Below are 24,743 nucleotides of genomic sequence, written 5' to 3' on the forward strand. Positions count from 1 at the left end.
ATCCTCTCTAATTTCTCTCAGCAGTGGTTTGTAGTTCTCATTATAGAGATTTTTCACCTCCTTGGTTAACTCAATTCCTAAGTATTTTATTTTTTTGGTGGCTATTGTAAATGGGCAGGCTTTCTTGATTTCTCGTTCTGCATGTTCACTATTGGAGAAAAGAAATGCTACTGATTTTTGTGTGTTGATTTTGTATCCTGCTACTGTGCTGAAATCATTTATCAATTCCAACAGTTTTTTTGTAGAGGTTTTAGGCTGTTCAATATATAGGATCATGTTATCTGCAAACAGGGACAGTTTGACTTCATCTTTTCCAATCTGGATGCCCTTTTTTTCCTTCTCTTCTCTGATTGCTCTGGCTAGTACTTCCAATACTATGTTGAATAGGAGTGGTGAGAGTGGGCATCCTTGTCTAGTTCCTGTTCTTAAAGGAAAAGCTTTCAGCTTTTGCCTATTCAGTATGATATTGGCAGTGGGTTTGGCATATATATCCATGCTCTTTGATTGGAAGAATTAACATTGTGAAAATGTCCATATTACCCAAAAGGAATCTACAGATTCAATGCAATCCCCATCAAAATAACAATGACGTTGTTTGCAGAAATAGAAAAAAAAGAATCTTAACATTCATAAGAACAGTAAAAGACCTCAAATAGCAAAATGAATCCTGATGTAAAATAAATAAACAAATACAGCTGGAGTCACAACACTACCTGACTTCAAATTATACTACAAAACAATAGTAACCAAAATAGCATGGTACTGGCATAAAAATAGACACTCGGACCAGTGGAACAGAATAGAGAACCCAGAAATCAACCAACAATACAGTCAATACGGCTAACTGATATTTGAAAAGAGCAGCAGGATCATACACTGGGAAGAGGACTGCCTCTTCAACAAATGGCGTGCGGAAAACAGGACAACCATATGTAGAAGAATGAAGCTAGACCTATACTTATCACCATATATCAACATCAACACAGCATGGATTAAAGACATATAAGTGTGGAGTATACTAACATTTATAAAGCAAATGTATTTCACAGGGCCTAGCCTCCAAAGCCCTTTAGTTTCAGGTTTAGCCTAACTTTTAAAATTACACATAGAAATGTTAAGCTTGCCAAAGACAGGAAGCTATCCCCAGGCTAAAGTCTCTATTGTAGATAAAGAATTTTAACACAGGAAAGTTGTTGGCCCAAGAACAGATGCCCTTGGAGCAGGTTAACTTAAAGTTACCTGATTGTTTTGTAAAAATACTGAGGAAATTGCTGCAGGAAAAGACAGTATTTGCTAAGAACAAGCTTTTGTTGGTGGATTGACATAACCTTTTGCAAATTGCATTATGGAATGTCACTTTGTTATTTCACTGATGTTACCAGCTTCTATTGTTAAACTATACTTAGCCATAACTCCACCTATGTTCCTTTTCTGTAACCTCCTGCCCTGGAAAATAAATACTGGGAGAAGACCCCAGTCTGGTGTTATTTTTCCAAGGAGGAATGCCTCTCTCTTGAGGGTTCCTGGAAAATTAACCCCTTTGGGGCTTCTCACTGCTCAGAAGAAATGGGCTTTGAGTAATCCTTTTTGTGTCTCCATCACTCAGGGGGAGAGAGGTGACATATAAGATCCAAAACTATGCAACTATTAAAAGAAAACTTAGAGGAAACATTTCAGTATGTAGGACTGTGCAAAGACTTTATGAAGACCTCCAAAGCACAGGCAACAAAAGAAAAAATAGATAAATGGGATTCTATCAAACTAAAAGCTTCTACACAGCAAAGAAACAGTTAACATAGTGAAAAGACAACCTACAGAATGGGAGAAAATATTCACAAACTATGCACCCAACAAGGGATTAATATCCAGAATATACAAGGAACTCAAATTACTTAGTAACCCAATTAAAAAACAAGTAACCCAATTAAAAAATGGGCAAAGGATCTGAATAGGCATTTCTCAAAGGAAAACATACAAATGGACAACAGACACATGAAAAATGCTCAACATCACTCAGGGAAATGCAAATCTAAATCACATTGGGATATCATCTCATGCCAGTTAGATTGGCTATTACAAAGACAGAGAATAACAAATGCTGGTGAGGATATAGAGAAAGGGGACCCCTCCTACACTGTTGGTGGGACTGAAAATTAGTGCAGCCATTATGGAAAACAGTTTGGTGATTCCTGAAACAACTACAGATAGAACTGTCATTCAGCAATCCCACTGCTGGGTATATACCCAAAGGAATGGAAATCACCATGTCAAAGGGACACCTGCACTCCCATGTTTATCATAGCTGTATTTACAATAGCCAAGAGTTGGAACCAACCTAAATGTCCATTGAAAGATGACTAGATAAAGAAAATGTGGTATATATACACAATGAAATACTACTCTGCCATAAAAAGGAATGAAATTCTGCCATTTGCAGCAACATGAATGAACTTAGAGAAAATTATGTGAAGTGAAATCAGCCAGGCACAGAAAGAGAAATACTGCATGTCCTCACTCATAAGTGGGAGCTGCGGGAAAAAAAAAGAAAGAAAAAAGGATACAACAATCACAATTATTCCTTGAACTTTCAAAAGGAGAGAATGGAACTGAGGCTGCCAGACGTGGGAAAGGGGAAAGGGGATTAGGGAGAAATTGATAAAGGGCCTCCAAATATGTTTATATTGTGTAACAATGAAACAAAAAAGAAAAAAAGAAAAAGTCTTTCAGTTAGATAAAAGTAGAAGACAGGTGGTAGAGTATAGGAGGGTTATTATCTTAAAGATATAGAACAAAGCCTCATACTATATATATCCTGCCCCGTTCCATAGCAGAAATCTAATTCATCAACCAGGATTGTCTTAGATTTTGCAGCACTGCGAGAATTGATGAAAAAGGAAATGTGGATCTGGCAAGAATTATTTTACCTATTCTGGGCGCCGCGACTGAACAGCCCGAGGCGGCAGCGCCAAGAACACGGAAGGCAACAAACCAGAGACAGAGCGAGCGCCCGACCTGGCACAGCACTGTGAGTCATCCCTGGCACAGCTCTGTTCGGGGGGTGGATGCCCACGCGGCTTCCGCCTGCACCACCAGGCCACTCACTGCCCCGGTGCTGCCTCCATTTTCCCAGGTGCGGGCAGCTCCGCCCTGCTCGGCCATCACTGAGCCCATTTGCTTGGCCTGGCGCAGGGCTTTCCGGACCCTGCGGGCCGGCCTCCTCTCCCACTCCCTCCGCGGTTCTCTGGCGGGGCTGGGGGTGTGGGGCGTCCCGACCAGTGTTGGGAGGGCTAGGAAGTACGGGCGGGCCGACTGTCACCCCACCACACCCTGGACTCCGGCCCCGGTAAACTTCCTGTTACTGGGAGGCAGATACCATCTCTGCGACCACCAGTTTGGAAAAAAGCCTAACGAATTTCGGGTTGGGAATAGTGTGGTAGGAGAGTTCCCAGGTCCGCTTGAACCTGCCGGAGAGCAGGCTGCAGGCGGGCACTAGACTCGGTTTATACCGGGGGGATACAAAGGTGAACAAGACCCGAGAAAGATCTACACAGTGCTACAAAGGCACCCAGAGAGACCGGTCGTCTGTGCCTAGCAGAAACCTGGTAGACTTCCTGGGCGAGGCGGTGCTGAGCAGGGTCTTGAAGGCCCAGCTGATAGACGAGGGGTGCAGAAGACACACCCCAGCCCAGCACAGTGTGCACAGAGGGGGGAGACGTGCGGCCAGGGAGGCGGAGACTCGACAGAAACCACACACCCGGTGGGGTCGCCACTGCACGATCTAACAGCCTGGGCCAGAGCACATGGAACGGGGAGAAGTCCTGTACAGAAAGTGAAAGCTCAACAGAGATTACACACCCTGTGGTACGTGATCCACCAGCCCAGCAGAGTACAAGCTGACCAGAAAGGTGGATCCCCAGAGAAGCCCAAGACCCGAGGCAACCACACACACAAGACACTAGAGGCCAACTGAGCAGTCACGGCGGGAGCCATACCAAATTGGCAACCACAGCAACATCCTAGTTAGTCATTAGTCTCAAACCGGTGGACTGTGAAACCCCCTGCCACAATGAATAAACACCAAAAAAAAGACACCAGAAATACAAAAAATCAAGAAAGTACACCACCAAAAGTTAATAAATCTCATACTCTAGATCCTATAGAACAAGAAGCCCTTGAAATAACTGACAAGGAATTTCGAGTGATAATTCTAAGGAAACTGAATGAGATACAAGAAAACTCAGCTAGACATCATGATGAAATGAGGAAAAGTATACAGGATCTGAAAGAGGAAATATACAAGGAAATCAATGTCCTGAAAAAAAATGTAGCAGAACTTGCTGAACTGAAGAAGTTATTCAGCGAAATAAAAAACACAACGGAGAGTTTAACCAGCAGGCTTGTCGAAGTTGAAGAGAGAACCTCTGAACTTGAAGATGGGCTGTTTGAAATAACACAAGCAGACAAAAAGAAAGAAAAAAGAATCAAGGACATGGAAGAAAATCTGAGAGAGATATCAGACAACCTCAAGCGCTCAAATATCCGAGTCATGGGTATTCCAGAAGGGGAGGAAAATGGAGATTCCATTGAAAACATATTCAACAAAATAGTGGCAGAAAACTTCCCAGGTATAGGAAAAATCACAGATCTTCAGATCCAGGAAGCTCAACGATCTCCAAACGTATTCAACCCAAAAAGGCCTTCTCCAAGACATGTCATAGTCAAATTGGCAAAACTCAGAGACAAAGAGAGAATCTTAAAAGCTGCAAGAGAGAAGCGTCAAATCACCTATAAGGGAGCCCCAATCAGGTTAACATCAGACTTTTCATCACAAACCCTAAAAGCTAGAAAGGAATGGGATGATATTTTCAAAATACTAAAAGACAAAGATTGCCAGCCAAGAATACTCTACCCTGCAAGGCTATCCTTCCGAAATGAGGGGCAAATAGTATATTTCTCAGACAAACAAAAACTGCGGGAGTTCACTACCACAAGACCACCCTTATAAGAAATCCTCAAGGGAGTACTGGGTTTGGTTCCTGAAAAATAACTACCACTGCCATAAAAACCTAAGAAAAATCTAAACCCGCTACTGCAATAAAAATGGCATTCATGAAGAGAAAACAAGCTAACAAAAACACTATCTACAACCTAAGGAACCAACAAACACAGAAACCAAACAGTAAATCAGAAAGCAAGGAACAAAAGACACCTAAGACAACCAAACAACCAATAAAATGATAGGAATAAATCAACACCTTTCAATAACAACTCTTAATGTTAAAGGCTTAAATTCCCCAATCAAAAGACACAGACTGGCTGACTGGATCAAAAAGCAGGACCCAACTATATGCTGCCTACAAGAGACCCACCTCACCCATAAAGATTCACACAGACTAAGAGTGAAAGGATGGAAAAAGATTTACCATGCAAACAGAAAAGAAAAACGAGCTGGAGTGGCTATTCTTATATCTGACAAAATAGACTTTAAACTAAAAACCATAAAAAGAGACAATGAGGGACACTACTTAATGATAAAAGGACTGATCCATCAAGAAGACATAACAAACATAAATATGTACGCACCCAATGTTGGAGCAGCCAGATTTATAAAACAAACTCTATTAGACCTAAAGAAGGAAATAGACACTAATACCATAATAGCAGGGGACCTGAACACTCCACTGTCAATATTAGACAGATCATCTAGGCAAAGAATCAGTAGAGAAACACAAGATCTAAACAAGACTCTAGACCAATTGGAATTGGCAGATATCTACAGAACATTCCACCCAACAACCTCAGAATATTCATTCTTCTCATCAGCACATGGATCATTCTCCAGGATAGATCACATATTAGGTCACAAATCAAGTCTCAATAAATTCAAAAGAATTGGAATTATCCCATGTATCTTCTCAGACCACAATGGATTAAAACTAGAAATTAATAACAAACAAAACTCTGGAAACTATACAAACACATGGAAATTAAACAGCATTCTACTTAATGACATATGGGTCCAAGAAGAAATCAAGCAGGAAATCAAAAAGTTTATTGAAACTAATGAAAACAATGATACATCATACCAAAACCTGTGGGATACTGCAAAAGCAGTATTGAGGGGAAAATTTATTGCATTAAATGCTCACTTCAGAAGAATGGAAAGATGGCAAGTGAACAACCTAACACTTCACCTTAAAGAACTAGAAAAACAAGAACAATCCAAACCTAAAGTTAGCAGACGGAAAGAAATCATTAAGATCAGAGCAGAACTGAATGAAATTGAAAACCAAAAAACAATTCAAAAGATCAACGAATCAAAAAGTTGGTTTTTTGAAAAGATAAATAAAATTGACAAACCGTTAGCATGGCTAACAAAAAAAAGAAGAGAGAAGACTCAAATAACAAAAATTAGAAATGAAAAAGGCGATATTACAACTGATTCATCTGAAATACAAGGAATCATTCGAGACTACTATAAACAACTATATGCCAACAAATTTGAAAATCTGGAGGAAATGGATAAATTTCTGGACACACACAAGCTCCCAAAACTGAACCGTGAAGACGTAGAAAATTTGAACAGACCAATAACAATAAAGGAGATTGAAGCTGTTATCAGAAGGCTCCCAACAAAGAAAAGCCCAGGACCAGATGGATTCACAGCAGAATTTTACCAAACATTCAAAGAGGAATTGACACCGATTCTTTACAAACTATTCCAAAAGATTGAAACGGACGCAAATCTCCCAAACTCATTCTATGAAGCAAACATCATCCTGATACCAAAACCAGGTAAAGATATAACCAAAAAAGAAAACTACAGGCCGATATCCTTGATGAATATAGATGCAAAAATCCTCACTAAAATACTAGCAAACAGAATACAGCAACACATACGAAAAATTATTCATCACGATCAAGTGGGATTCATCCCAGGGATGCAAGGTTGGTTCAACATACGCAAATCAATAAATGTGATACACCATATTAATAAACTCAAACACAAGGACCATATGATCATCTCTATAGATGCTGAAAAAGCATTTGATAAAGTTCAGCACTCATTCATGACAAAGACCCTCTATAAGTTAGGTATAGAGGGAAAGTATCTCAACATAATTAAAGCCATATATGACAAACCCACTGCCAATATCATCCTGAATGGGGAAAAGCTGAAAGCTTTTCCTTTAAGAACAGGCACTAGACAAGGATGCCCACTCTCACCACTCCTATTCAACATAGTGTTGGAAGTACTAGCCAGAGCAATCAGAGAAGAGAAGGAAATAAAGGGCATCCAGATTGGAAAAGATGAAGTCAAACTGTCCCTGTTTGCAGATGACATGATCCTATATATTGAACAGCCTAAAACCTCTACAAAAAAACTGTTGGAATTGATAAATGATTTCAGCACAGTAGCAGGATACAAAATCAACACACAAAAATCAGTAGCATTTCTTTTCTCCAATAGTGAACATGCAGAAGGAGAAATCAAGAAAGCTTGCCCATTTACAATAGCCACCAAAAAAATAAAATACTTAGGAATTGAGTTAACCAAGGAGGTGAAAAATCTCTATAATGAGAACTACAAACCACTGCTGAGAGAAATTAGAGAGGATACAAGAAGATGGAAAGATATTCCATGCTCTTGGATTGGAAGAATCAACATAGTGAAAATGTCCATACTACCCAAAGTGATATACAAATTCAATGCAATCCCCATCAAAATTCCAAAGACATTTTTCTCAGAAATGGAAAAAACTATTCAGACATTTATATGGAACAATAAAAGACCACGAATAGCCAAAGCAATGCTCAGCAAAAAAAATAAAGCTGGAGGCATAACACTACCTGACTTGAAGCTATACTACAAAGCTATAATAACCAAAACAGTATGGTACTGGCATAAAAACAGACACACTGACCAATGGAATAGAATAGAGAATCCAGAAATCAACCCACACACTTACTTCCATCTGATCTTTGACAAAGGTACCAAGCCTATTCACTGGGGAAGGGACTGCCTCTTCAGCAAGTGGTGCTGGGATAACTGGATATCGATATGCAGGAGAATGAAACTAGATCCATACCTCTCACCGTATACTAAAATCAACTCAAAATGGATTAAGGATTTAAATATACACCCTGAGACAATAAAACTTCTTAAAGAAAACATAGGAGAAACACTTCAGGAAATAGGACTGGGCACAGACTTCATGAATACGACCCCAAAAGCACGGGCAACCAAAGGAAAAATAAACAAATGGGATTATATCAAACTAAAAAGCTTCTGCACAGCAAAAGAAACAATTAAAAGAGTTAAAAGACAACCAACAGAGTGGGAGAAAATATTTGCAAAATATACATCTGACAAAGGATTAATATCCAGAATATATAAGGAACTCAAACAACTTTACAAGAAGAAAACAAGCAACCCAATTAAAAAATGGGCAAAAGAGCTAAGTAGGCATTTCTCTAAGGAAGATATCCAAATGGCCAACAGACATATGAAAAAATGCTCAACATCACTCAGCATCCGGGAAATGCAAATCAAAACCACATTGAGATACCATCTAACCCCAGTTAGGATGGCTAAAATCCAAAAGACTATGAACGATAAATGCTGGCGAGGCTGCGGAGAAAAAGGAACTCTCATACATTGTTGGTGGGACTGCAAAATGGTGCAGCCTCTATGGAAAATGGTATGGAGGTTCCTTAAACAATTGCAAATAGATCTACCATACGACCCAGCCATCCCACTGTTGGGAATATACCCAGAGGAATGGAAATCATCAAGTCGAAGGTATACCTGTTCCCCAATGTTCATCGCAGCACTCTTTACAATAGCCAAGAGTTGGAACGAGCCCAAATGCCCATCATCAGATGAGTGGATACGGAAAATGTGGTACATCTACACAATGGAATACTACTCAGCTATAAAAACGAATGAAATACTGCCATTTGCAACAACATGGATGGACCTTGAGAGAATTATATTAAGTGAAACAAGTCAGGCACAGAAAGAGAAATTCCACATGTTCTCACTTATTGGAGGGAGCTAAAAATTAATATATAAATTCACACACACACATACACACACACACACACAAACCGGGGGGGGGGGGGGGGAGAAGATATAACAACCACAATTATTTGAAGTTGATACAACAAGCAAACAGAAAGGACATTGTTGGGGGGGAGGGGGGGAGGGAGAAGGGAGGGAGGTTTTGGTGATGGGGAGCAATAATCAGCTACAATGTATATCGACAAAATAAAATTTAAAAAAAAATAAAAAAAATAAAAAAAAAAGAATTATTTTACCTATTCTACTTGGAAGTAAAATAAAGCAAATTCAGAAGAGGAGTTCTAAATTAGTCAAAGTTCTTCAGAGGAACAGAACCAATTAGAGAAAGAAATTTATTATGGGAATTGTCACATAGGATTACGGAGGCCAAGAAATCCCGCCATCTACTGTCTGACACCAAGAGAACCAGTAAAATCTGAGCCTAAAGGCCTGAAAACCAGGGGAGCTGATGATGTAAGTTCTAAGACCCAAAGGCCCAAGAACCAGGAATTCTGATGTCTGATGGCAGAAGAAGTTTGATGTCCTAGCTGAAGAAGAAAGAGTGGGACTGTGCTCTATGGGGGCACTAAAGGAACTGAATGATGTCCACCCACATTGGTGAGGGTGGATCTTCTTTGCTCAATCTACTGATTCAAATGGTAATCTCTTCTGGAAACATCCTTACAGATACACCCAGAAATAATATCTTGCCAGATATGTGGGCACCCCCTTAGCCCAGTCAAGTTGACATATGAAATTAACTATCACAAGCTCCTATTTCCAAAACTGTTCCCAAAGTGTTGTTTAAAAAAGACCAATTAAGTTGTTCATAACCCTGGCTACACAGATCATTTGAGGGGCTTGTAATAAACAAAGATGCCCAGACCCTCCCTGGTGTCCTCCTCAAGAGTGATATGAAAGTGGGGCCCTGGCATCAGTCATTTTTAAATCTCACCACTGATGGTGACATGCAGCCAAGATTGGAAATCCTCGCATAGCTTAAACTTGCTCAGTAAAATAGGTGATTTTAATTTAATGTGGCTATCAAAATCCAGGTTATTCTGTTCAAGCACAAACAAACAAAACCCCCTACACTATAGCAGTCTATGAAGATTGTAACTAATATTATCCAAATTCAAAAAAATGAATAGAAGATTAAAAGAAACCCACAAATCATTTTATAAATGTTCTTAGACCCCAATAAATCTGTTCTACAAAAAGTATTCTAAATAACAGTCCCCTGATCTTCCTTTATTTTTAGGACTAGATGTACTGTAGATATATTTCAATATTGATTGTGAATTATCTCATTCTTTGGCAAGTATAACATTTTACCTTGCGGTTCTCAAGATTCCATCTGTATACGTAAAACCTTGTTTAAAATGTAGTTTTATGCATTTACCCCTGGGAGAATCACATTATTAAGTCTGGGTGGTGAGTAGAAATCTCCCTTGTTTAACAAGCAATACAGACAAATCTGATGCAGGTGGTTTCTTGCATCTCAGAAAAACATTCCTTAGTCATATTGCTACTTGATGGTTCATTGAGCATGGGGAGGCAGGGTTTGGATAAAGGATGTCCTAATACTTGTATTTGTCTTCTACTACGGTGATTTGCAAAGTGTTGACCTCCCTGGACCAGCAGCAGCAGCACCTGGGAATTTCTTAGAGATGCAAATTCTCAGGCCCAGCAAAAGTAGTTCAGCCCTCTAGGTGATTCTGATGCTCTCTTAATTTGAGCACCACTGGTGTCCTCAAACCACTACATCCTTCTTGATGTTTTTTGTTTGTTAATACCATTTTAATAGTATCCTTTCTATAATAGTGAGGTTACAAGGAGTATGCATTTTATTTTTTTACAGTGACAAAAGGCAGAGTGTAAAGTATCTAGTAGGACCTATGTCTTCAGTCACATCTCCTGCCCCTCGTAATGCATGGGTTCACTGCCAAGGAAGAGCCTCATGTTTTCAAGAATTTTGGTGATAGATTTTTGATGCTGTTTCTCGTTAGGTTTTTTTCTCCTACTTTTCTTCCCCCAATTTTAATTTATTTTTGTGGGCTATAGTGTGTTTCAATGCATGTGTATACTTCATAATGATTCACTTAGGGTAAACCATAGTTTTGGACTTGGTAGTCCATCATTACTCTCCTCTACCCCTCCCAGCCTCTGGTAACCATTATTCTACTCTCTCCTCCTATGAGCACCACTTTTTTTTTTTTTAAAGATTCCACATATGATTGAGACCATGTGGTATTTATCTTTCTGTGCCTGACTTACTTCATTTAACATGACTATTTCCAGTTCCATCCATGTTGCTGCAAATGATATGATATTATTTCTTTTTATAGCTACTTCTATCCCATGCCATTAGGAAGGAATCAAGTCCCACAATTATCAATTGATATACGGGAAAAAGCATGAGATTTAAAATTACCAGGTATGGTTGGGAATCCAACTCTGTCAATTACCAGGAATAAAATCATGCATAAATATTTTCACCCTCTAAGCCTATTTCCTCATTAAACATTATAAAAGGGAACATCTCTACAGTACCCAGAGCCAAGAGCTTTGCTTGAAGCTTTCCTATTATCTCATTTGATCACCACCACACAGCTGCAGCTGGCATGACTTCTAATTTATAAATGAGAAAACAGAGACACAGAAGATAAACAGGGACAGAGACAAGCATTTGCCTACTCCTGATCTATTGGACACAAACCCTCCACAGTGTTTCCACACAATGTGAGTGATAAATTTGTAAGTTTGTTGTGAGGATTAAATAAGGCAATGGAGTTCTAAAGGATTTGTAAATAATAAGTACAAATATGATGTTTGTAGTTCTTATTGCACTGGTTTGGTGTATCTGCTGAAATCAGCACAAACACACACAAACACATCTGCAGCAAGGGAAAATTAATAGCTAATGAAAGAAGAGGAGAGGTCAGAGGTCCCTTCCGGATGATTTGATGATTTGATAATAATTAGCCTTATATCTCCCCTGACTCAGGCCTCCTAGGTGATCTGGGGTGAATAGGGTGAATTATCCTGATTTGATCATCACATATTGTACACAGGTTTTGATATTCAACTCTGTACCCCACAAATATGTATAATAAATCATGTTTCAATAAAAAATTTTTAAAAATTTTTTCAAAAGCGGAGCAGCAAAGGTAGAGGCTTTGCCCCCAAATAAGCACAAAGAGACATTGTTTGCTGCCTGAGGAATGGGTTGTAACAACCAATAGTTACAGAGGACAACATTCAACTTTCAGATGAGCCTTGCTGATGAGAATCCTGTAGCTATTTTCAGGAGCTTAAGCAAAAAACCAGCTCTGCCCTGCTGCCTCCCAAGTTGAATGTCCTGAGCAGTGGAGAGCTGGGCAGGCTGCACTGCCTGCAGGAATCTGGGGCATCTGTGTCCATCTGGATCACAGCTATGTTGATCAGAGCCCTGGCAGAAATGCTTGCAGATGGGCCTCACCAGATGCAGCCAAGTGTCATTTTCTTCAGGGTTCTAGCAGCAACTACAGATCGATACAAACTTCTGCCTGCAGCTTTTCAAACACTCCATAGTTTTTTTTACCTTTTTCACCCTATTGAATGAATGTTCCCTGATATGTTTCTCTTGCCAAAAAAACCCTGTATTTCTAACTTTAAGTTTCAAGAAGAGAGCTGAGTAAAACCCAAAGATAGACTGTGCATTGTTAGTATTTTATTGTTCATATTTGTTCATCTGAGGGACAATTTATGAAGTACAATAAACAGGGCAATTACTTATATTTTAGCTAGAAATTATATGTGTGGAGTAAATGTGATGTGTGAGTGTAGGGACAGTGAAGAAAAATGGTCAGCATCCCTCAGATCTTCAGAATCTTGCCGAATATTTGATATAAATATGCATGTGCACCCAGGTGTTCTTGGTTATGGACTTAAGTATAAAGGATGAGGGCTCTGATCCACAAAGATCCCGCCCCCCGCCCCTGGGGATTCCCTGGGGGGGGGGCATGGGGAGGCTGCCACCACCACTGCCACTGCTGCCACTGCCGCTGCTGCTGGATCTGCTATAAGCTGCCACCACTACCACTGCCAAAGAAGCTGAGGACTGAGCTTGTGTCATCTGCCAATGGCTCCCAGGATCTTTTCCAAATTACCTAGCGTGGACCTGTGTGTGAGGGGTCTGGTGACCCAGCCAGGCATGTGAGGGGTCTGGTGACTCACCCTGGCACGTGAGGGGTTTGTGACCCAGTCTGTGCAATGGGCTTGAAGGGTCTGTGGGCCCTAACCCCTAGCTTGAACAATACAAATGGAAAACTTAGTGTACCTAAAATAATGAAACATTTTGGCTTTAGTTATGAATTGCCTAGCCATACAATTGGCATAGTGACATAACCCCAACCAGACAATTAACGTAGATATTGCTTTCGCTATACAATTGGCGTAGTCAGCAGGATTCCAGGCAGGTAAAAGAGCCTGGCAATTGGTGTCGTGGGTAGGATGCCAAACAGGTAAGGAAGCAGAAAGCCCCTTGTGAGGAGGAGAAAATGTGGCTACCCTTGAATATGTGGTGCCCGGTGGCCACTTTTCTGTTGACCGGGGTCTGGCTGCTGCTCACCATACTGCAAGCCAGCCTGGACCAGAAACGCAGTGAAGCAGCACAGTTTTGAGATTTGCAGCAGAAAGCAGACAGGTTGGAAATGCAAGTACATGCCCTGGAAGCTGAAGTACAGCAACAGGTCAGTCCTGCTTCCAATACTGGGGACCATGACAAACCCAATAGTGAGTTGGAGGAGACTGTGCATCTCTTGGAATGACCTGTTGCTCATCAGAAAGTGAAGCACGAGCAGCCTATGGGACTGAGTGGACTGGCAGACAACCCACAGGTGACCCAATTCACTACCTATGTCCAATACACCCAGGTCAAATGGGTTGGCTTGGGGAAACAGTAAAGCAGCAGAAAGAGGGAGAGGCTCTGGCTGCTGGAGCTATGGAACATAGGGGTGGATGGTGTGATGTGCTCTGGAGATGTAGTAAACGCATATCACATTTGTCTGACATGCAGATGACTCACTGGGTGCCACTTAAACCCAAGAAGGCTCACTGAGTGCCACATAAACCTGATGGCTGGCCCAGTACCATATAAACCCGAGAAAAGAGTGTTGACTGCAGATGGGCAGATGACCCAAAGACGGGTGCCCCTGCAGAATTTCAAGAATGTTTTCACCTGGTAAAAAGGTGGAAAAGTTAGGCTCCATTATGTGTCTGTCTCTGTGGCAGTGCATACAGGATAGCCACAGATATGCACAAGCACAGAGCAGCCACTCCTTGATGGGCTGGGTGAATGCAGCTATTCAAATTGTGTGGGCCAGTGCTGGAGAACTGCCCGAGACTGTGAGTGAATGGTGGGTGTATGCAGAGCTGATTCAAGTAATTCAGGAGCTGGGGATCCGGCAGCTAGATGCTAATAGCCAAGACAATAGGAGAAAGGCCCTGAGGGCTGAAGTTTAGAAGAGTGCCCCTCCCATCACAGACCCTGAGGTCTAGGAGAACTGGGTTTTTCTCAAGGGCAGACCTGAGACACCACTGCTCTTGGAAACCTGCTCCCTGTACTCTAGCTGCTCAGGCTGGAGCAGTCCTGCCTCAGGTGGCCCCAAGTGTGATTTGTGCAGCAACTCTGGAGAGCACAAGCCGGAAACCTTTGTGGTGATCATGTTGTGTTAAGATTGCAGACAAGCAGAACATGAGCTGTGGAGGCCTGCCAGCCTCCACCCAGATTTCAGAAGATGTATAGAAGGCAGAGACCTGCTACAGGGGTGGAGCCACTGAGGAGGTGATCTACAGAGCAATGCAGAGCAAAGGAGTGGGGTTGGAGCTCCCACTGGGGAAATGTCTAGTACAGTCAGGATGGTGGGGCTGCCACCAGGATCCCAGAATGTGGGGCTCCTGGCAACGTATATTGCCAGCCTGGAAAAGCCACAGGCACCAGGGCAGTTCAGTGGGCTGCACCTGGCAGAGTTGTAGCAGCAGGGCTGCCCAATGCTTTGGGGGCCCAGGTGCCCCAGTGTGCTTAATGTCTGCCCCACTGGGTTTCAGATTTGTTTGGAGCCTGTTTTTTCTTTCCTCTGGTCCACTTCTCCCTTCTGGATTGGGAATGTGTACCCAATGTCTGTCCCACTATGTCTTGGAAGTAGATAAATTTGTTTTTGACCCTTTACAAGTTCACAGCTGAAAGGAGTTTTGCCTTTAGTCTCAGATGAGACTTTGGACTTTGTACTTTTGAGCTGGTGCTGGAACAAGCTAAAGACTTTTGGGACTGTTGGGATGGAATGTGTAATATGTGAATGCAAGGGTCAGTTATCCTCACTAAGGGAACATTGCGGAAGATTCCGAATGTGTAGACTGTATGGTGAGGGACACTGAAGGGGTAAATTGTAGAGAAAATATAGGAAAATGGTCAGGGCCCCTCAGATGTTCAGTCTTGCCGAGCATTTGATGTAGTAAATATGCCTGTGCTTCCAGGTGTTCCTTAGTGATTGTCCAAATTGTGCATGTGCACTTGGTGTTGTCTGACTCGCAGCCACGTGTTCTGGGTTACTGGACTTAAGTATAAAGGACAAATGGCTCTGATCCACAGTGTCCACTGTCCCCAGAATGCACTGGAAGGGCCACGGGGAGGCCACTACTGCTGCTGGAGGCTATTGCTGCAAGCTCTTGCTGCCAGGGCCCCTAGAACCCGCCAGAAGGCCACTGCTGCTGCTGCTGCTGCTGGAGGTTGCTGCTACTGAGGAAGTCGAGGAAGCTGAGGACTGAGCTTGTGTTGTCTGCCACTGTCTCCCAGGATCTTTCCCAATTACCTAGCTCATAGACCTGCATGTGAGGGGTCTGGTGACTCAGCTAGGCATGTGAGAGGTTTGTGACCCAGTCTGTACAACAGGTTTGAAGGGTGTGTGGGCCCTAGCCCTAACAATACAATTGGCTGCATCAGTAGGATTCCTACAATTGCTGTAGCCATACAGGCAGGCAAAAAAAAAAAAAAAAAAAAAAGGACACCTAACTTGCCATTCCATAGCTAGCTGTTCTCCAGCAATGAGTGAATTCAGGAAGGAGAAAGTGCTTCTACTTCTGCCAGGCGGCTCTGCATGTGCAGAGGATACCTGCACTGAAGGCGTCCTCTTTGGAAGGCAGAGTTTTACAGAGTTCATTCTGCTCTTGATAGCATAAAAACCAACAGACGGGAGTTGGTTATACTGGTTAATGTCTGTATAGCATGATATCTGTCTGCACATTTATAATTACTTAGCCAAAAATATCAAAATAAGTTTTAAAAGATTTATGATACTAATTCCAGCTTGATAGGGATGAATAATGTTCTATCTACTCTGTCTCATGTCTAGGTGTGGAAAAGGAGACTCACAGCACCGTCTTTGAGGATAAATGGCAGCTACTCACATCAAGAATATCAGTCCTAAAGGAGAGTTTAACAGAAAGGGAAAAAGGCCTCACAGCTGTGCTTCATGTCGTTTGGAAGCTGTCTTTTGAGATGTCCAGTTCAAAATATTCTGATCCATTTTCCTTGACCTGTTACACATAGGTCCTGCGTTTGCTACAACCAATGAATAAAAAATAAAAACCAAATTGAAGAAGATTCCCACCAGCTAGCCTAAGGTACTGACATTTTACTTCTAAATGAAACCTATTCCCAATACATAAGAATGGTTTGCCAAGGATTTATTTAATATTCACAATAACCTATGATGTAATTATTTATCTATTTGACAGGAAGGGATCTTAGAATTTCATTTGTATAGAAAATAAATGGGCCCATGTCACAGAGCTAGTCAAGTCCCAGAGCTGGGATTTGAGCTGTTTCCTGCTTCCAGATCTTTCTAGTAAGCTACAAAGGGCTCCTAAAATTCCTTAAATAGCGTGTTTGTAACTTATGCTTTTCTTGATAATTTAGTTCTCAACTGAATTATGTATAGTCTTTCAGCACTGTAAGAAACTACTATTTCACTATTTTTTGAGCACCAACTATACGCTAAACACTGTTCTGACCACTTTGTGTAAACCAGTCAACAAAAAGTTTCTGCCTTCATAGATCTTACTATCTAGACAGAGGAGACAGACAATAAACAAGAAAACTATGTTAGATGAGCACTGCTAAGCAAAACAGACAAAGCAGAGCAAGGTATGAATGGGTGGGAGAACTGAGAATGGGTGGGGGTTGCTGAAACATCGAAGAGAGTGATCCAGGTAGGTCTTGTTAAGATGACACCTGAGCTAAAACCTGGAGGAGGTTGGGAATTAGCCAATGGTAGCGCACAAAATATGGCTTATTGTTACCTTTACTCTTTAATAGCACATGCACAATGCTTACATCAAGCAATAAGCAATCATCATGTTTTTAATGAATAACATGAGGCAACTTTGAGATTACTACGAGTGTAAAAATAGAAAATGTCTTTCAACACCCCACCCAAGAGATCATGATCACAAAGTCATGAGGACCTGCAGTAAGTATCCTGCAGGGTGTAAAACAGAACTGTCAAAATAGATGGTTGCACACTGCTGAAAAAACACCAGGAGAGTGACTTAAATCTTTTGTTAGTCACTGCTAAAAATATGCACACCTGCACAATGGCATGTTGAAATGTCATTTGACTCCTAAGGGTAATCACTTCCTGTTACTTCAGACTTTAAAAATAATTCAGCCCTGTGTATTTACAAGGTACCAAAGGGCCCATAACTAAAAATAAAAGCAAAAAAAAAAAAAAAAAAAAGGAAAAGAATATGAGGCATGGTCCTATAACACAACAAGGAAATTAAGCTGACACCATCAATCTCACAGCTTTTGGGACACGGACTCTAATATTTGTTTTTCTGTTTGTTTTTTAAAGCTATGTATCAAAATAGCTGAGAAAAACAAGCCGTGTAGCCCTGTGTCACCCACAGGATAACAGCCACGGGCTGGAGGAGACCAAACTGTGGACCTTGTACTGTAGTAACACGTAGGTAAACAAAGGGTGGGGTGGACAGCTGGGCAAAAGACATGGGCTAGCAAGAAAAATACCAAATTACTCAGGGTTGCGTTAAGGAGACAAGCTGTACTCAAAACCAAACCACTCAAGGACAAAATGGACCCATTTCTGAAAATATTAGATGGTTTCATGCAGTTAAAAATAAATAAGCAGGGCCAACCCCGTGGCTCACTCGGGAGAGTGCGGTGCCGGGAGCGCAGCAGCGCTCCCGCCGCGGGTTCAGATCCTATATAGGGATGGCCGGTTGGCTCACTGGCTGAGTGCGGTCACAAAAAAGGAAAAAAAAAAAAAAAAAAAGCAAAAAAGAATGAATGCTCGGAACCTGTTCAAATCTGTCAAAATTAAAATATCTAAAAAACCCAAAATACAAAAACGAAAAAAAAACATGGCTAGAAACAGTTGACTACAAATTTTACATTTCATCTAGTAAAAACTAGATGACTCGTTTTTTCTTCATTACAGCTGACTTGGTGCTATGTCCATGCACAAGTGTATATGCATGTCCCCACTCCAAACACAACTTTAAATCATACCATACCTATTATATGTAATGGTTGATGACAGAGATACAATGTAGAATTGTAGGCTTAATAGCATAACCTCCCCAAGCCAGTAACTGTCAATACTGTGTCCAAAAGGCCACTGCAGTGTCCAGGAGACTACACCACACGACTCTGGAGAGCTCTACTCACATCAGTGACCCCTGGTAGTGCACAAGGAAGTGAACTTAGCTGCCTCCTTTCCACTGTACATGAACCATCATTTATGTTTCGTTCTTTTGCAATTTTAACCTGAACGCACAATACAGTCTACAAACTTTTTCTAACGCACAATGCTTTGAAGGAAGAAAACAATTCAGCACTGGGGAAAAAATGGAGTAAAGTAAATGGTCTGCCACTCACAAGTGGAATTACTTTTCTAGCCTCTATCCACATAGCATAAGAGCCATACTGGGGTGTGCTGAATCTGGATGGCACAGGCACCTTGTCACTCAATGGAAAAAAAGAAGCTTTAATTCTTATACTACGCATAAAAAGAGTGACCATATATTTTGTCCATTGGGTAACTTGTGACAGTGAAATAAGGAACCACTAATAAATCAATCAGGACAACAAGCAGAAATCAAGACTATCCTTGGTAAACCTAGATATGTGCTTCCCATATGTTTTATTTCTACCAAAGTATATGGGAAGAGTTAAAGACACACTCATCTCTGATGCTGACCTCATACTGGCCTCCAGGGGAAAGAATGGGCTTATTTAAACTTCATTCCAAAAGGAAGCACTGGACGATATCAACTCACCTACCATGGGACACGGGCCCAGGTTAATGAAAGGACACTTCCTGAACTACTTTCAGTTCAAGCCAAGCCTCGCAATGGCCTGAGGGGCTAGAAGCTTAGTTAGCAGGATCTTCCCCCTTTTCTCGATCTCCTTCTGCCCAAATGTATTACTAAAATTCATGTGTACTCCCAGAATTTACATTTATATGCTACCTTATATGTATGGTGATATGTATTCCTTTAATTTACACAAAATTATTGTATATGTATAGTTTTGTGCCTACTTTTTTTGCTTAACAGCACAACCTAAAATTGTTCTATTTTAAACACATCATAGGTTTTCATTACATTAGTTCTTCAAAATTTATGTCAGCCATCTATGTTTTCCAGATTTAGCTGTGATAAACATCTTTTATTGTGTATCTTGGCTAAATCTCACTCAATAGTCTGTTAGCAAAAAAAATAAAAATAAAACAAGAATTAAATAAAAGCTTCACTAGTAAGAACTATGGGTGAGTGGCACTGAGACACTGACACTAAATAAGGACCACCAAATCCAAATCAGAACACTGAAATATCCAGCCTGGCCTCTGAATTTAGCTAAGTTAGTTAAACTTTATGCATCTGTAAAACCAGAGGGCTGATCTAAAATGGTGTGCAATGTCTTATTCAAGAATAAAATTTTTCCACAGGAAAATCCAGAGATAAGTAGGACTAAAATAAGCAAAGTCCTCTTAGGAAAGACAGAGCCTCTAAATTCAAAGTACCTCTTTGGACTGTTTCAAGTGTGTACAGAGGGCTGGGAATTGGCATGTCTTTGCTTTTAAACATTAATCCAATCTCATTCATAGGCAGCAGGGAAGTCTATTAGTTTCAAAATATAGTTACATCTTAACAACTAAAACATTAGCTTCCTTCTGGCTTTGTTAAGGAACAGCAGCACAATATTTTTGCCAGTAATGACAGGTACCCAATTTCAATGCTTTGGTCAAAATTCCTTTGAATTTTCTGCATGTGGTGCTTGCTGGACTTGGGCTTCTTCCTTTCCTCTCAATCCTGACTTAACTTTCTCAGTCAGTACACTGGATGTGATTTGTTGGTTGATAGAATCCTGCCTTGGATCTTTTATGACTTCCTACTAACTTTCTGGAGACTAATACATTCCATAAAACTCTACGTAGGTAGATACCACTTGGGAATATAACTGCAAAAGATTAAAGAGGGTTAAAGATGGGTTTTAAGGTTCTTCATAAAAGGAGTTTCCACTACTGTTTTTCATTCTCTCATATAACTTGCACCCCCACAGCCCACCCACACATTTGTTCCTACTGACTGAATGACTTGCAAATTGTGAGAAGACTCCAAGCATGTTCTGATGCCAGGGGTCTTACTTGGGTGATATTTGCTGCTTTGGGAGATAACGGCCTCATACTGACCAAGATGTCATGGAGAGAACAAGGTTTGGTTGTGACTTAACAGCAAAACCTGGTACACAGAGCAATAACTCTCCAACCTTACTGTGCAGCAGTCTTATGAAGAGCTCGTTAAAAATCAAACGCCTACGCTGAGATTCTGAGTCAGCTAAATCGGGACAAGGCCTAGATATCTGCATCTGTAATTAGCACACCCCCAGCCAACCCCTTCTACTCTGATGTAGGCAATCTTCCACCGTCAGCTTTGAGAAACACAAAGCAGTGACAAAGCATTTATGTGCGGAGGAGAAAATCACACACACACATCACCAGTGCACCAGGTGCACTGCCCACTACAGCATTTGGCCTTGGGCAGCAATTCCTGGTCAGAAAAGAGCTGAGCAAACATACATGTGTCTGACCACGTGTGCACACTCCTCGCTCACAGCTGCCCCTCTGTTTTTTGTTCAGAGTCCCTGCACCATCTATTCTAATACATACCAAATAAAGTCAACACTTCTGAATTCAGGTGAATTTTTAAGGTAAGCAAATACTTTATTTCCTTGGCCTGACAGCACTGACTTCATTATACAAGTGCCTTCAGCTGACAGAACTGACACAGACTTCCCCCAACAGGAAGGACCCTTTCATTAGCAGAGATGAATTGAAATGTCATGTCTGAAGTGCAATTCCTGCTCCCCACACCCACCCCACATAACCCCTAAAGTGAAAATAAATCAATAAAATCCCCATGAATTACTGAAAGTCATCCCTCCAAACTCTCTAACTAGCAGCTGCAGTAGATGAAAATCAAAGGAGGGAAGCAGCTGGCCGTCACATAGCATTCCTGTGTGTGTGAGACGGAAGGGACAGCAGCAAGGGAGCGAGAATTCTGGACATGTGGTAGGCACAGACTATCTTACCTCATTCTTGCCCCTTCCATACATAAGACATCTCTGTCCCTATACATAGGAAATGCAAGGAGTGGTTTTAGCCTGCAACTGGAAATACCTGAGGCTCATTAAATTCCAAGATGGCTGTGGGATAAGGGGCACCAGAAAGAGAGCGGGTTAGACAGAGATGATCAGCACTCAGTCAATTCCAGTTTGATGCTATCGAAACTATCTTCATAAGCGTATCAGCTTCATGCCTGATCTCTGTTTTCCTAAAGTAAGAGAGCTTCATTTAAATTTCTGTGTCAATGTCTATTGCCACCCTGGGGTGGTACTGTGATGTTTGTCTGAGATTCCGACTAGGATGAGAGGGAGGAGGTGCGCGATATGGGAGATCAGTGCTTCAACTATAGTGGGTCTCTTTTGGTCCCCAGGCATGGTCCACTACAAGTCCTAAAACATGCCTGCTCCCTTTCCCTGTGTGTCTTGAGCAAATGTCAAAAAGAGAATCTCTGCCCAGAGAAGAGAGAGCAGGGAGTTGCTGCTGGACTGCAATCCTCTCTGGCCCTGACTTGCCCACCTCCTGATGCTACTATGAAATTGTACAAAAATGAATTCTCGGCAACGCTGTAAAATTATGTCATCCCCATTCCTCTGTCAAAGCCAACCCAACAGTTTTGTCCTGACATGCTTTCTCCCTGGGCTGAGGAAGCAGCAAAAAATATCAACTGAGCATGTGAAAATATGATGATGGTGTGTGCAGTGTGATGTTTCCTGATGTCTTCACCTTCTGTCTCCTTCATGGTGGGAGCCTTCCCTCTTCTTCCCCAAGTCCCACACACACCCCTCCCCTACCCCCAAGTCCAGGTGCTCCCATATGCTGGGCTTCCACCACTCACTTCCCATAGACACTCTCATCACTGTAGGCCACATACAGAAAATAGTCTTCCTCGTGGTTGTCCTAAGAGAAGAGATAAGAAGACGCTTTAGAAAATACATTCATATCTATTATGTCTAGGATTCTGCGCCTCACACAACCCTGTAAAGTAGGTAAGGCAGGTATCACTAGCCCCCATTAAAAAGAGGAACAAAGAATAAGAAGTGGTTAGAATTAAGCTTTGAGCTCATTTCACAAACAAAAAAATCTTCATGGAGAACATAATACACACAGTTACCAGGAATACGAAGAGGACAGTGGCATGTCCTTAACCTTTTAAAAAAGCTCATTCTAGCAAGGGGAACTCAGATACCACAGACACGTACACTGGAATATATCCTAATAGGGAATACATGCTATAGAGTGAAATCAGCTTAGAGATTATTGGAAGTTTAAGTAATTCACTATGTGAGGCACAATGAGAAGGCAGGACCTTGTGTGTAATTCTTTAAGAAATAATACAGTTACAATCTTTAGATTATATTTATGGTATAATAAAGTTAAGTTAAAGTACAATAGTTTTCTCATATTAGATTCTGACAATTTACCAACTGAACCAAATCACATAAATTATTCTCCCTGAGTTTATCTGTTAAGACAATCCATTTAAAGACTTTGCCTTAGTTATAAATTTCATTCTATCTGATTCACTGCACCCCGATAGTGGGGAATCTGCTTCAGTCTTATCATTATTCTAAGAAGAAAATTTTCCCTTGTTTAGATCTATGTGGTTGTCTTAAGCCAAAACTTCAGAGTTTATAGAGGGAGCTGTTAAGACATACCTTTACTCTAAGGAGGTTAGCTTCAGAGTTCAAAGGGATTAGCTTTACTATTATTTGTTTTCTCAATCTGTTGCTAAATAGGTATAAAATACTGAACTGGGATGTAAATGCATAAAATTTACTTACAAATTATATGTTACCAACAAGAATAACAGAAGTATGATAGGTAGAGGCTTTAGAATTTTTGCTATCAGGAACCATTTCCTGCTGTATCAATAAGGACAATCCAGCATTAAAACACTATAGTCATGTAAGACTGAGAAGAGACTTCAAAAGGATTAAATCTAGTAGAGTGTTCAATCCCTGAAGGACAAGTGGCATCTAATCTCCTGGAGACTTACACTGCCATGTGTAAGAGGATCCTGGTAAATAACACCTTCTGCCCCACTTCCCAGGTGTGTTATTGACATAATTGAAACAAATGCTGGAGAAAGCCAGACTGCATGGTATTGTGACCAGGAGCATTACCTCATACAGCTGGCCCATGGTAGCACTAGTGGGAGGGATAGTGTTGTTGACAAAGAAGAATAAAGCGTCCTCAGGTCTCAGGTGTATCCTCTTCCGGATTAAAAAGTAGAACTGGCCAACTGGATGAAGGAAGAAGGAAAAGGCAAGAAGAGAAGAAAACAAGGGATTAGAAGTATAAGTCCCCCTAAAATTTCTACTGCATGTGTCCTTCAGGTTAACTACCAGCCTTATCATCTGAGCAGAGCCAAATACTGTCCTGGAGATTTAGAAATAAAAAAGTGAAACTCAAAAAGACCTACATAGTCCCCGACATGCCACAGTGGAGTTTAACCCTTACTCAACTTCAGGCCTCATGTTTACATATCCACCTAAAGCCTGAGGACTAAGTTGAGGAGATACTATGTATATGCAGATCAAAATATTCCCACCATCATCTAAATCTGACTCCCACCATAGGACACCTAGTGATGGAAACAGGCCTACTAGACTTGGGGATCATGGCACAGTCGCTCAACCCAGTGTTGGGGCAATGGGTGGGGTTCAATGCTTTACCTTTTCCTGAGAATACTGAAAAAGTTCTAGAAGGTTGATATTCAAATCAATTAAGTCTAGAGCAAACATAACCTATAAAGTCTCTGGGATACAGTGGGTATACTTTGTAATTTCAAACAGAATCTACAGAACTTATTACAAAAAAACCACAGCATGAGGAGATAAAATATTTAGTGGAGAACCTCTAAAATGTGATCATACCAAGAAACTAGGCTGGTTTTCCTTTTGGAACAAATTGATATCACAGTGACAAAGCTGAATTCTAAAACCAGTTGAAATAGTGGGCATCTGATCTTTTCTTTCCATGTTTTGTGCTTT

The 24,743-nt window shown here is 41.1% G+C and overlaps 1 protein-coding gene across 1 annotated transcript in view; it reads right to left on the reverse strand.

The window, feature by feature from the left end:
• GABARAPL1 (GABA type A receptor associated protein like 1) overlaps positions 1–24,743 on the reverse strand; it is a 69,331-nt gene that overhangs the window by 39,222 nt on the left and 5,366 nt on the right. The window contains exons 3-4 of the mRNA XM_063075374.1: positions 23,874–23,992; positions 22,586–22,647 (exon numbers count right to left, since the gene is read on the reverse strand). Coding sequence (XP_062931444.1) covers positions 22,586–22,647; positions 23,874–23,992 — 181 coding nt within the window. The remainder of the gene's footprint in view (positions 1–22,585; positions 22,648–23,873; positions 23,993–24,743) is intronic.

The sequence above is a fragment of the Cynocephalus volans genome, chromosome 12, assembly GCF_027409185.1.
Source record: "Cynocephalus volans isolate mCynVol1 chromosome 12, mCynVol1.pri, whole genome shotgun sequence".
NCBI classification, from domain to species: domain Eukaryota; kingdom Metazoa; phylum Chordata; class Mammalia; order Dermoptera; family Cynocephalidae; genus Cynocephalus; species Cynocephalus volans.